We start from the raw sequence: 11947 nt of genomic DNA on the forward strand, positions 1-11947 counted from the left end.
CACACGCTCCCCACCCACACCTGCCACCCACAGAAATCTTACCATTGAAGGCATCTCCTTCCTTGCCTCCCCTCTACCAGGTAAGGGGTGCACACCTCGTGTTCCACGTGCTGGGACCACCATCCCGTCACCTCTAACCACCCTGCATCCTCCCCAATTAAGACACTTTCACACAATTTTTTAATTCATTTGTATTTGTTACAACTTTTTAAAGCAAAATGTGACTTACACACTACATTTCCACTCACAAAACTTGCGGAGTTACTTTTCACACAGCTTTACAACATGCCTTAGGTTGGCTTATAGTTTTGCTACTCTAAATACTTTTCTTTGGAAAACAAGCCCTATGGACGGACAGTTATTCCCAACGAGTTGGTTCGGTTTAACATACTATCTCCTAGAGGCCTGGTTCATGCAGTCGGTAACTACAGGGGATGGAAAGTTTAAAAAGTAGATCCCAGAAGATGACAGTTGCTTTAAACATCAAGGTATGTAGTTCAGAGCACTTCAACAACGAAAGATTTGGTCTACTAAAGAATTCGCTTGATAGCTACATACTCCAGAACACAAAGTTAACGTTAAGTTACATACAACTTTCAACAAACGCTACCTCGACCTGTTAAAATAAGCCAACGTGAAACTAGGAGGAAAAACTAGCTCTGCTTTAGGGCCTAAAGTATCACAGTATCACACTTAGAAAGAAATCTTATCTCCCCCTTACGTAGTTATTGTCATGCCATACGGATATTTTAAACGTTAACAAAAATAAAGAAAGAAATACTTGAAAATAGATTATGGGAGGGAATGGAGCTAGAGGACTGAGCAGGGGTACAGGAGCTGGCCGCGGACGCCTAGTCCACTTCCTCCATGCGCGACGTGTCGTCGTCCCCTTCCAGGGGCGGCATCTCCTCCGTCACCGCCGCACTGCTGTCATCAGCAGTCGGGTCATCCTCATCAATACCTTTTAGATAAAAGGCACACTGTTAGAAAAACTGCTGGAATTCACCGTTTCCACCAGTCTCTTGTGCTACAAGTGTTTTAACTTTTTTCCTGACAGTATTTCACGTGATACCTGCACAAGACTTACCAAGACCGAGTTTGATCATCCTATAGATCCTGTTGGCATGTGTCTGGGGGTCTTCCAGACTGAAGCCGGAGGACAGGAGGGCAGTTTCGTAGAGCAGGATGACCAGATCCTTCACGGACTTGTCGTTCTTGTCGGCCTCTGCCTTCTGCCGTAAGGTTTCGATGATGGAATGGTCCGGGTTGATCTCCAGGTGCTTCTTTGCTGCCATGTAACCCATGGTGGAGTTGTCTCTCAGGGCCTGAGCCTTCATGATCCTTTCCATGTTCGCTGTCCAGCCATACGTGCTGGTGACAATGCAGCATGGGGACGTCACCAGTCGGTTTGACACGACTACCTGCAATCAAGGCATCCAGTGATGTCTGTGCCTTACAAAGACTGAACTTTCTCCACGCTCTATCAGTTTTGTTCGGAGTACTTAAGGGACTCAGATATTGATGACTTGGAAATACTACCTGCAAATTTAGATACCCAAAATTTCCTTCCTGTACTTTCATTCCCTTTCTCTTTTTAGGTCTTTTAAGAATCTTTAGGTCTATACCCATCACTAAATGGTCAGGCTGAAGTTTTCTAAACTTTCCTAAACAGAGAGAAATTGAGGGACCACGTATGACTTCTCTGAAAAACACGTAACACTCCTAAGAACTGTCATTATTAAAAATGCGCAGGTGGGAAGGCTGCATTTACATACCTTCTCAACTTTCTTCTCCAAGATGTCCTTCATGATTTTGCAGAGGTTTTCAAACTTTGTCTTTTTTTCTTCCTGTTTCTTTTTCTCTTCTTCATCTTCTGGAAGCTCTAGGCCCTCTTTGGTGACTGACACTAAGGTCTTTCCCTCAAATTCCTTCAGCTGCTGGACACAGTACTCATCAATAGGCTCGATCATGTAGATCACTTCCAGGCCGTGCTTCCGAAGACGCTCCACGAAGGCAGAGTTCGCTACCTGGTCCTTGGTCTCACCTGAGGTATTAGGAAGTTTCAGACTTTTAGCAGGAAGTGGTTTCTTTTCGTCTTTTTCTACTACCACCACGGAGGCAGAGCTAACCACAGATTTGGGCTAACTCATGTTAACCGTCTTGCGTATATGAACACCTATAAATTTACCAGTAGCATCGTGTAGGTAGAACACACCCACCTGCTCTGTGGGACTGCAAGAACAAAAGCATGACTAACATTTACCGCCCAGTACCTGTGATATAATAGATGTGTTTCTGGTTTTCCTTCATTCTTGTGCAGTAGTCCTTGAGGGAAACCATCTCATCACCAGAAGCAGACGTGTAGTACCTCAACAGCTCCGACAACTTCTTCCGATTTTGAGAATCTTCATGTATTCCAAGCTGAAAGATAACGTCAGCTTTAGGAAGGCTTTCTCCGCATTAGGATCACTTAAAATGAGAAACCAGTTTATTACTCCTGCTCATGATCAACCGTATTTATAACCAACCTTAATATTTTTAGAGAACTGCTCATAAAATTTCTTGTAGTTCTCTTTATCTTCTGCCAGTTCAGTGAAGAGTTCTAAACATTTTTTGACCAAGTTCTTCCTGATAACTTTCAAAATTTTGCTTTGTTGCAACATCTCTCGGGAAATATTTAGAGGGAGGTCTTCAGAGTCCACCACGCCTCTAATGAAATCTGGAAAAACCAAGACACACTCAAAGTCACTCCAAAGACCAAAACAGACAAATACATAAACCCCAATAACCCCAAACCAACACCACGATTAGTTTCTTGGACTAGTGACGACCGTATATACTTGACTACACTTACTCAGATATTCTGGGATCAGCTCCTCACAGTTGTCCATGATGAAAACTCTGCGAACATACAGCTTAATGTTGTTCTTTTTCTTTCTGTTTTCGAATAAGTCAAACGGAGCACGTCTTGGGACAAAAAGGAGGGCTCTGAATTCCAACTGTCCTTCAACTGAAAAATGCTGTAACCAAACACACGAAGTCATGATCAACACAAACTGCAGTTTCCACTGACATGTACCTCTATCAACCTGACAGCTAAACACTTTGCAGTTACAAAACTTAAAGCACTTTGGGGGGAGCTGCCAGCATCAATGCTCCAATTTAACCGTTGGAGGAAGACAACCTGCAGAGACATGCTGTCTCTGAAGTATTCAACACTCACCTTCACTGCCAAGTGATCTTCCCAGTCGTTGGTCAAGCTCTTATAGAATTCTCCATATTCTTCATTAGTAATGTCGTCAGGATTCCTGGTCCAAATGGGCTTCGTTTTGTTCAGCTCCTCCTGATCGATGTATTTCTCCTTAATCTTCTTCTTCTTCTTCTTGTCACCATCCTTCTTTTCCTCTTCCTCTTCATCGGAACCGACATCTTCTATTTCAGGTTTGTCATCGGACTCCTTTTCTTCTTTTTCCTTTTCCTCCTCTTTGTCTTCCTTTTCCTCCGCCTCATCATCACTGACTTCCTTATCACGTTCCTTCTCCACCTTCAAAGACAAGACATCACATCACCTCTCCATCCCAGAACTAAAAAAAAGAAGCTAAACGGAGAAGCTGCACTTACACCACAGCCTACTCAGCCAACTGGCAAACATTAAGCAGCCAGGAAGCTTCCCATCAGTATTTGATGTATGTAAATAACCCTGGGTACCTTCACAGGCCCAGTAAATACAAGTGTGGATCTATCTCTTCCTTATGAAGAGATCAAGAGACTGAAGAGTTCACTTTCAATAGCTTCAACTAGCTACATACAAAATACATAAAAAAACTCACAAAAAGAGTAATCGGATAGCCAATAAACTGTGAGTGTTTCTTCACAATCTCCTTTATCCTTCTTTCCTCCAAGTACTCGGTTTGGTCTTCTTTTAGATGCAAGATAACCTTTGTTCCACGACCCATAGGTTCTCCTGAAACAAGAGCAAGGTCAATTTCAATCTCAACGGCTTAACGTTGAAGAAAATCAAACTCCCAGGGCCACACCTAACAATCACTGAACACTACGAAGTACAGGTTTACTTACACTACAAAGGAGTGCAGTCCCAGAGTTAACTGCCTTGCCCGAGATAAACCACCAGAAGGTCACGCTATTACACTCCAGTCAAACAGAAAGCTGCCTTGAATTTTAAGAACCGCGCCCTCCGCGACAAAGCCTCAGACGCCCACCTGTGTCAGTCCTCACTGTGAAGGACCCTCCTGCAGAAGACTCCCAGGCATACTGCTCGTCGTCGTTGTGTTTGGTGATAACGGTCACTTTCTCAGCAACCAGATAGGCGGAGTAAAACCCGACACCGAACTGGCCAATCATAGAGATGTCTGCACCAGCCTGCAAGGCCTCCATGAACGCCTTGGTACCCGACTTGGCGATAGTACCAAGGTTATTGATCAAATCGGCCTTGGTCATTCCGATTCCGGTGTCCACAATGGTGAGGGTTCGATCCTGCTTGTTCGGAATGAGATTAATGTGCAGCTCTTTCCCAGAGTCTAGTTTACTGGGATCCGTCAAGCTCTCGTACCTGATCTTGTCCAGAGCCTACCGAAAAACACGAACGACTGATTAAGCTCAAAGCCCCTGAGCAGTGAACCTGCAACCGAAACCAAAATTCCGCTCTCCACTGAGACTTACATCAGACGAATTCGAAATCAGCTCCCTCAGGAAGATCTCCTTATTCGAGTAGAAAGTGTTGATGATCAGGGACATCAACTGGGCAATCTCCGCCTGGAAGGCGAACGTCTCCACCTCCTCCTCCTCCATCGGCTGGTCTTGGGTCTGGGTCTCCTCGGGCATCTAGAAGGACACGGAGCCGCTCAAGCGCCGCTGGCCGCGCTCGGGAGCCGAGAGGCCGCGGGGACAAAGGGATGACCTCATTCCGGGCCAAGCCGGGAGCCAGTGCGGCCCGGTGAGCGCGGCTCCTACCCACGCGGGCGCCGCTCGGCCCTGATGCCTCCGCCGTGGTCGGCGGGAAGGGCCGGGGGCCCCTGCCGGGAGGGAACGAGCCCCCGACCCCGCACGTGCCCCCACCCGCGACCGCCCTGTTCCTCCGGCGCCTCGGCCCGCCCGCTCCCGCTGTGGGGGAGGGGAGGCCGCAGCAGGCCCCAGGCCTCCAGGAGGCCATGGCCGCCCCAGGCCCGCCGGCCGAGTTTCCCGGGGGGCCGAGCCCAACGCCCGCCTGTGCCCGGACCCCCGCGCCGCCCGCCCAGAGCCCCCCGCAATGGCCTCCTCACCTCGGCTGAAGGACAGCACAGGCTCCGCAACAAGGCAGCACCAGGACGCAGAAGCAACTGGCACGCCGCCCCCGCGCCTCCCTTATATAGAGGCGGGTCCGCCCAGCGCGCGGCGCCTTTTCCAGAAGCCTCCCGAACCTTCCGGAAGAACCCTCCCTAACCGCCGCCGCGGCCGCGCGCCTGCGCCTGCGCTCTGGTCGCCGCCCGCCCCTCCCCAGGGCGCGCGCGGGTCCCCGGTGGGGATCCGCCCGCGCGCACCGCGGCGCGCGCGCCTGCGCCGGCCTCAGTGCGCCTGCGCCGCCCGGAATTCTCGGGAAGGTCTCGCGCCTTCGGGGACTTCCGCCCCCAGCCCCGCCCTGCATTTCCGCGCCCCGCCCGGCCGCTTCCCGGGCCTGCGTCCAAGCCCACCTGCTCCTCCCCACCTCCCCGGCGCCCCAGGCCAGGCCCGGCGAGACCAGGCCGGGGAGTGCGGGCGTGTAGTGCAGAAAAGTAAACTTTCAGTTCTCCAGGAAGGGCCCCACGTTGTGTAAGCTTCGGATACCCCAGCGTCAGGGCCCGAGATTGGGGACCCGGGGCCAGGTTTTAGGGCCTGACGCCACGGGCTGGGGATCGAAGCAGGGGATTTGGGTGTCCCAGTTCCGTGTCACATTTATACCCCTGGGGCAGTGATTAAAGGCTCAGGCCTAATTTAGGGATTCGGGGCCCAGGGCAGCGATTGGGTTCCAGGGATGAGTTGGGAGGCCTGGGGCGCATCTCTGCCAGGGGCAGCGATTCTGGGTTCAGGGCACAGGAATTCAGGTAACAGGTGCCTGCCAGAGCCTCGTTATGCAGAGGCGTTGACCCATGATAGGGTATAAGTGAGGGGTGAGCAGCCCATGCGCACGGAGAGCAAAAGGGGACCCCAGGGCCTCGTGGGGTTCCTTGTGGCTAGTTCCTGAGGCTGAGTGGGATCGAGGACAAGGGCCCTCCCCCATCCCATTGCTACGGACTCTTCGGGGCTCGTCCTGTTCTCAGGCCGCACTGTGCACAGGTGCACATGTTGAAACGGACACCAAAAGTCCCAGATTCTCCCAGCCCATGCTCAGTCCCGTGGGGATTTGTTCCTACTGTTGGTTTGTCCTAAAACCATGTCCTTCAACATGTTGCGGGCCCTAGCCTGGAATTCCACGGTTTGGTGAACATGCTACCCCAGCTGCAGTCATCATGCTTTTGTAAAGACTATCATTTTTATCCTTTCATGTAACTTCAGGTATCTGTATTAAGTACCTAACTCATGGTTTGGGTGATTAACTTGCCTTAGAAACTGCTTTCGAAATGGGAATTCCATTCCCATGTTTTGAAGAGTGCCAGGTCAGAGTTGTAAGACTCTTGGAGGGGGGTGGTGGGGTTTCGCCCACGTGGATAACCGGGTGGCTTCCCGTTTGAGGAAACTGACGCCCACTGAGCAGTACAGCCCTGCGCGGCTCAGGCCTCTCCCGAGTAAACCACCCCCTCCTCCCCTCTCCTTTATCCCTAGCTCCTCCCACCATTGCTCTCCCCCCCCCCTTCCTCCCCCACACTCCGGGCCCTTGGGAACAATCTGGAATCTCCTTACGCTGTAAACAAACTTGACTGAACTCTTCCCTCCACTGCGTGGTCTTCAGAGAAACGCAGCTTTTCCCGGAACGGGTTCTCACGTCTGTGCTTCAGACCCTTTAGAAGGCCGTGAAATCAACGCAGGGCGTCCCGACTGGGTTAAAACAGGAAAGATAGAATGGAAACCACCAGCCATGTGATGAGGGTAGGTGGGGGTTATAAGCATTTGCTGGGGACCTTTGTAAAACGTGTTTCCGACCCCAGCTGTCTCTGGAAGCTCTCTGCCGTGGGTGGTCTGGGTTTTCCCTGCGGCCTGGGCTGGGGGGCGCATGAGCAGAGGGAGGGGAGGAGGGGATGGGCTGGTAGCCCTGAAGTTTCCATGTTGCCACTGTCAGCAGTGTGAGGTCGCTCCTCCTCCTCCTCTAGCCTGCAGCTGCCCTCCTGCTCTCCTGACCTGGAGCCTGGCCCACTTCCTCCTTTCTAGCCCACTTCTGCCTTGGCCAGGGAGGTTCAGGACGTCTTATAGATGAGCCATTCAAAGCCCCATCTGTGACAGTGAAATTCTCGAATTGGGGTCTTCTCCCTTCTTCTCCAGAGAACTTGCTCCAAGGCCACCTGGGAACCAGGGTTTCCCGCAAGCTCCAGCTCTAACATCCTTCTTCCAAATCCTCTTGCGCCTGCCCTGCCTGCCTGCCTCAGTTGCTAAGTGCAGGGACTTTTTTGGTCGTGTCTGTCCTGACGGCTGGGACCGGTTCCACGCTGACCACTGGGTGCTCCTATGCCATCCGCATGCTGTGGTTTCCCTCTCCTGGCTGCTCCTCCTCTGCCCCCTCTCCTGGCCTGTCACCAGGGCTCCTGAAACCGTACCTATGTGCAGGTGATCCACAGAAAACCTCCGGCCAGGACTTTTCCAGCTCCAGACCTGGATGCTGACCTCACTTCCCCCACCTACCTGGCCTTCTTCCTGGTGACCTTCTGGAACCCCCCACAGGGCATCTGGCAGGATCCCTGCCACTTCTGCCTCCAAAATACCTCTTGCATCCGCTTCCCTCTGTCCTCATCCCCCCCTCCCCCAGTCTCCCATCCCAACTTACACAAGGAGCAGCTCACCTGGAAGACCTCCACAGCCACGGGACTGCTTCCTGCCTCTGCCCGGGTCTGTCCCTGAGCTTTGAGAACACGAGTCTAACCCTGCCAGTCCCCTCCTGCACACACTCCCCAGACCCTTGCTGACACCCCGTCACTGCTGACGCAGGCCTGCTGAGCCCCCAGGGCGCCCCGCCTGCCCGCTGGCCCTCAGCTGCACTGCTGTGCTCGGTGTCCCGCTCCACGTGCGACCTCACCCTGCAAGCTGCCCCCACGGGCTGTGCACACGCTCTTCCTTCCGCCTGGAACACTGTCCACTCTGTTCTCATTAATACTCTAGCGGACCTGCAGTTCAAGCATTAGGGACCCCTTCCCATCCCCACCTGCCTTTCTACCAGGCCCCAGCCCATCCCTTGATACAACAGGTTCTCAACAGGGGTGGGGTGCCCGCCAGCCCTGCTCTTTGCTCCCACCTGCTCCCCTCCTACCCCGCCTTCTCCTGCTTCCCCAGCTCGGCTTCCCATCCATCTCCAAGTCCTGCAGATTTAGCTCCTAACCCTTTGTCGAACTCCTCCCAAGGTGACCTTCCTGTCCTGACCACTTTCCTTCTCCATTTGAAACCTTTCGGTGTCGCTCTAGGAAGCCAGGGTACAAGGCACGGACCCCGGGTCCAGGCATCCTGGGGTCAGACTCCAGCTCGGCCACTCCTACCTGTGTAACCCGCCAAGTCACTTTTCTCTCTTTGTGCCTCCAGTTCAGCATCTATAAAATGGGTGTGAAAGTGTCTTCCTCGTTGGCTTGTTACAAAGCCTAAATCAGCTCATTGTATTTGGAAAAGGCCCAAGACAGGGTCTGGCCCACAGTAACTGCTGTATGTTTATTAAAGTAAATAACTTTCTAATTTCCCTTTTGATTTCTTCTTTTGACCCACGGGTAATTTATAAGTGTGTTAATTTTCAAATATTTGGAGGCTTTCCTGGTATCTTTCTGGTTGGTATTGATTTCAAATATTTAATTCCATTGTGGTCAGAGAACATACTTTGCATGATTTGAATCCTTTCAAATTTACCATTTTATGGCCCAAATGATGGTCACTCTTGGTAAATGTTCTGTACACAAAATAATTATGCTGAGGGAAAGATGCCCGTCGTTTCTATACAATTTTAGAAAGTGCAAACCATAGGGATAGAAAGTGGATCAGTGGTTGGGGGAAGCAGGAGCAGGAGGGAGGGTAATGGGTGCAAGGAAACTAGGCGATGAATCTGTTCACTCTCTTGATGCTGTATGTGTACGTAAAATCCAATTGTACTTTAAACACGTACAGTTTATTGTATGTCAGTTGTATCTCATAAAGCTGTTTTTAAAAAAATGATATGTAGCCAGACATAGAAAACAAACTTTTGATTCCCAGGAGGGAAAGGGGGTAGGAAGGGATAAATTGGGAGTTCGAGATTTGTAGATACTGACTACTATATATAAAATAGGTAAATAACAATAGTCAGACCTGCCGTCCAGCACAGGGAACTATATTCAATAGATTGTAATGGCCTATAACAAAAAAGAATTTATATATGTATATCTGAATCAACATGCTGTACACGAGAAATTAACACAATATTGTAAATTGACTATACTGTAATTAAAAAACAGAAACAAAAAAAGTTTGATGTGTAGTAATGACCTTGGAGAAATGTTCAGAACCAAGTTATAACTGTTGGGAAACTCAGCGGTGTGTACTGTGGAAAGAGGTACGGTTGACTTGCTTGCAGCAAGATGTCGGTTACCACACAGGTCTGCAGCTGGCTGTGTGACTCTGAGCAAGCTACTCAACCTCTCTGTGTTTCAGTCGTCTCATCACCACAATAGGGATGATCCGTGTTAAGGATGTGGGAGGATGCCCTGAGCTAATCCCAGGGAAGCCTTAGCGCCTGGCACACCATGAGTGCTCAGAGGATGGATACAGTGTTGCTCTCCTGGCAGAGAGGAGGAGACACAGTGACCACACGGGCAGCCACAGAACCCCCACGATGCTGTCCTGCATTCGTGCCTGTTCACTGGGTTTGGGTAAAAGCTTGCGAGGGGAGAGCGGGCTGAGTGAGCCCCAAAGCAGGGATGAACTCTGCGAGCGAGGGGAGGTAGCCAGCCCTCTGTTTCTGGCCATGTATCTTTTAGTGTCGGCTCTAAAGTTGATTTCCACAGAGCAAACTGGTTTTCCCATTGACTGTATAAATGGGGGTATTTTGGTACCAAAATTGTCCTTCTTTTGGCAAATTTTAACCCATCTTTCAAGGAGCACCTTGGGCAGCCACTCCTGGAATTCTGGGATGGGGTTGGCCACGTCCGCATCAGCTTGCCATGGGCTGTCACCAGTGGGGGGCATGGCCAGCACTCTCTCCCTCTGCTCCCCACAACTGTTGTCAGCATTGGTTGTGGCCAAAAAAAAATGTTTAGCCATTTTGGTAGGGGAAACGGTGTCTTGTTTAATGAATACCGTTCATTAAATGCCTGTTTACTGAAAGCCCACGTCCAGGCCCTGGGACACAGTGGGCGGGGAGTCGGGTCACTGCCCTCACGCCGGAAGCAGACGTGAAGCCAGTGCCACACCACTACCTGGATTTATAAGCTGACACATGCTGGCAGGGTGTGGGGCGCCACTCGGGTTGGGTCTCCTGGAGGCATCTCTGGGAGCTGGGAGGGGTCGGGGACATCCAGGAGAAGGAACAGCGTTTGTAAAGGTGAAATCTAGAAGGAATCCTAGGGGTGAGGAGCGGAGAGGGAGAGGGCAAAGTGGAGCAGGAAAGGGGGGCTGGGAGAGCCCTTCTGTGTGAGGGGGGTGGGGACACAGCCTGCATGAGGCAGGGGTTGGCGGCAGAGCTGAAGCAAGAGGTAGGCCGGTGCAGGGGACTTGAAACGTGGCCCGAGGATCTTAGGAGGTGTTGGAGGCCTTCCCTGGGGCCCTGTCAGACCTGTGTCCACTCTGACCCTGGTGTGGATGAAGGTCAGGGCCAGTGAGACCCAGGGAGGGCTGGCTCCTGCAGAGCCGGTGGGCGGAGAGGGGGCAGGCTTGGAAGAGACCTAGGAGAGCAAGGTGACCGCATGGGTGACGTGAAGGAGCCCCGCAGGATCCTGCATTGGTGGGTGGGGCTGTGGTCACCATGCAGCAGCAGGTGACTCGCTTAGTGTCCCCACGTTGGGTACAGATGTCTGTGGGACATCCAAGTGGATAAGGCATCCAGGAAAGGGGATGCTGGAGATGTGAGCAAGAACGCGGTGGGAGGGCTGGGTGGGGAGGAGGGGAACCGGGCACACGTGGACAGGTGCAGGACCTACCTCCGAGACCACGGTCTCAGTACAGCCGAAGGGCTGGGAGGGAGAGGAGACTGGGGACAGGGGGCTGTGCCTGCGACGAGTGTCTGGTGTGGGGTGCCCGGCCCGGTGTCGCCACCCTGGGACGCAGTGGGCGGGAAATCAGGTCCCGCTAACCCCTAGCCTCCCTGGTCTCTCTCGGGGAAGCCCCAGTCCGGTCCCCATGTGGCCCTGTGTCAGGCAGGGGACAGGTGTGCGCTGAGCCCCTGGGCAAGACACCTGAGCGGGAGAATCTTGGGCAGCACCCTGGGGAGCTTCCCTCCCAGTGGGGCAGGGACAGGCCGTAAACACACACGCAGGGAACGGGACGGGGTCGGGCCTCCTCTTCCTCGAGGAGCCAGCAGTCCTGGGCATGAAGCTGTCTTCTTCCCAGAAGCGCTGCCATTGCCCTCGAACTCACCTTCAAACCTTCTGAGTCATCTTTGACTCATTCCCTCAGCCCCCACGTTCTGACAGCTGCCAAGCCGGCTGGACTTTTTTGCTTTAAAAGGTCCTTTCTCCCCAAGCTCAGGGTCCCACCTGATCCAAGCCACCTGCAGCTGGTTCTCGCTAGAGTTATCTGATCTGCATTCCTGTTTGCCTCTGCCCGCCTCCCAGCGCAGAAATGCCCCAGGGCTCCTGACACCAGGAGCAGTCTGGTG

At 52.3% G+C, this 11947-nt stretch overlaps 1 protein-coding gene and 1 long non-coding RNA gene across 2 annotated transcripts; one reads left to right on the top strand and one right to left on the bottom strand.

The window, feature by feature from the left end:
- Positions 1–173: 173 nt before the first annotated feature.
- HSP90AA1 (heat shock protein 90 alpha family class A member 1) lies at positions 174–5469 on the bottom strand. The gene is made up of 11 exons (XM_031679407.2): positions 5280–5469; positions 4681–4842; positions 4221–4587; positions 3831–3964; positions 3224–3544; positions 2855–3020; positions 2529–2719; positions 2274–2421; positions 1776–2044; positions 1088–1421; positions 174–961 (listed from the first exon to the last, which is right to left on the bottom strand). The coding sequence occupies exons 2-11, from the start codon at positions 4840–4842 to the stop codon at positions 852–854; spliced, it is 2202 nt and encodes a 733-aa protein (XP_031535267.1). The 5' UTR covers positions 5280–5469; the 3' UTR covers positions 174–851.
- Positions 5470–5670: 201 nt separating this feature from the next.
- Positions 5671–8841, top strand: LOC140697006 (uncharacterized). Its single transcript, XR_012073827.1, has 2 exons — positions 5671–5805; positions 6923–8841. It is a non-coding gene; the product is annotated as an uncharacterized lncRNA (long non-coding RNA).
- The last annotated feature ends 3106 nt before the right edge of the window (positions 8842–11947 follow it).

The sequence above is a fragment of the Vicugna pacos genome, chromosome 6, assembly GCF_048564905.1.
Source record: "Vicugna pacos chromosome 6, VicPac4, whole genome shotgun sequence".
Lineage (NCBI taxonomy): Eukaryota > Metazoa > Chordata > Mammalia > Artiodactyla > Camelidae > Vicugna > Vicugna pacos.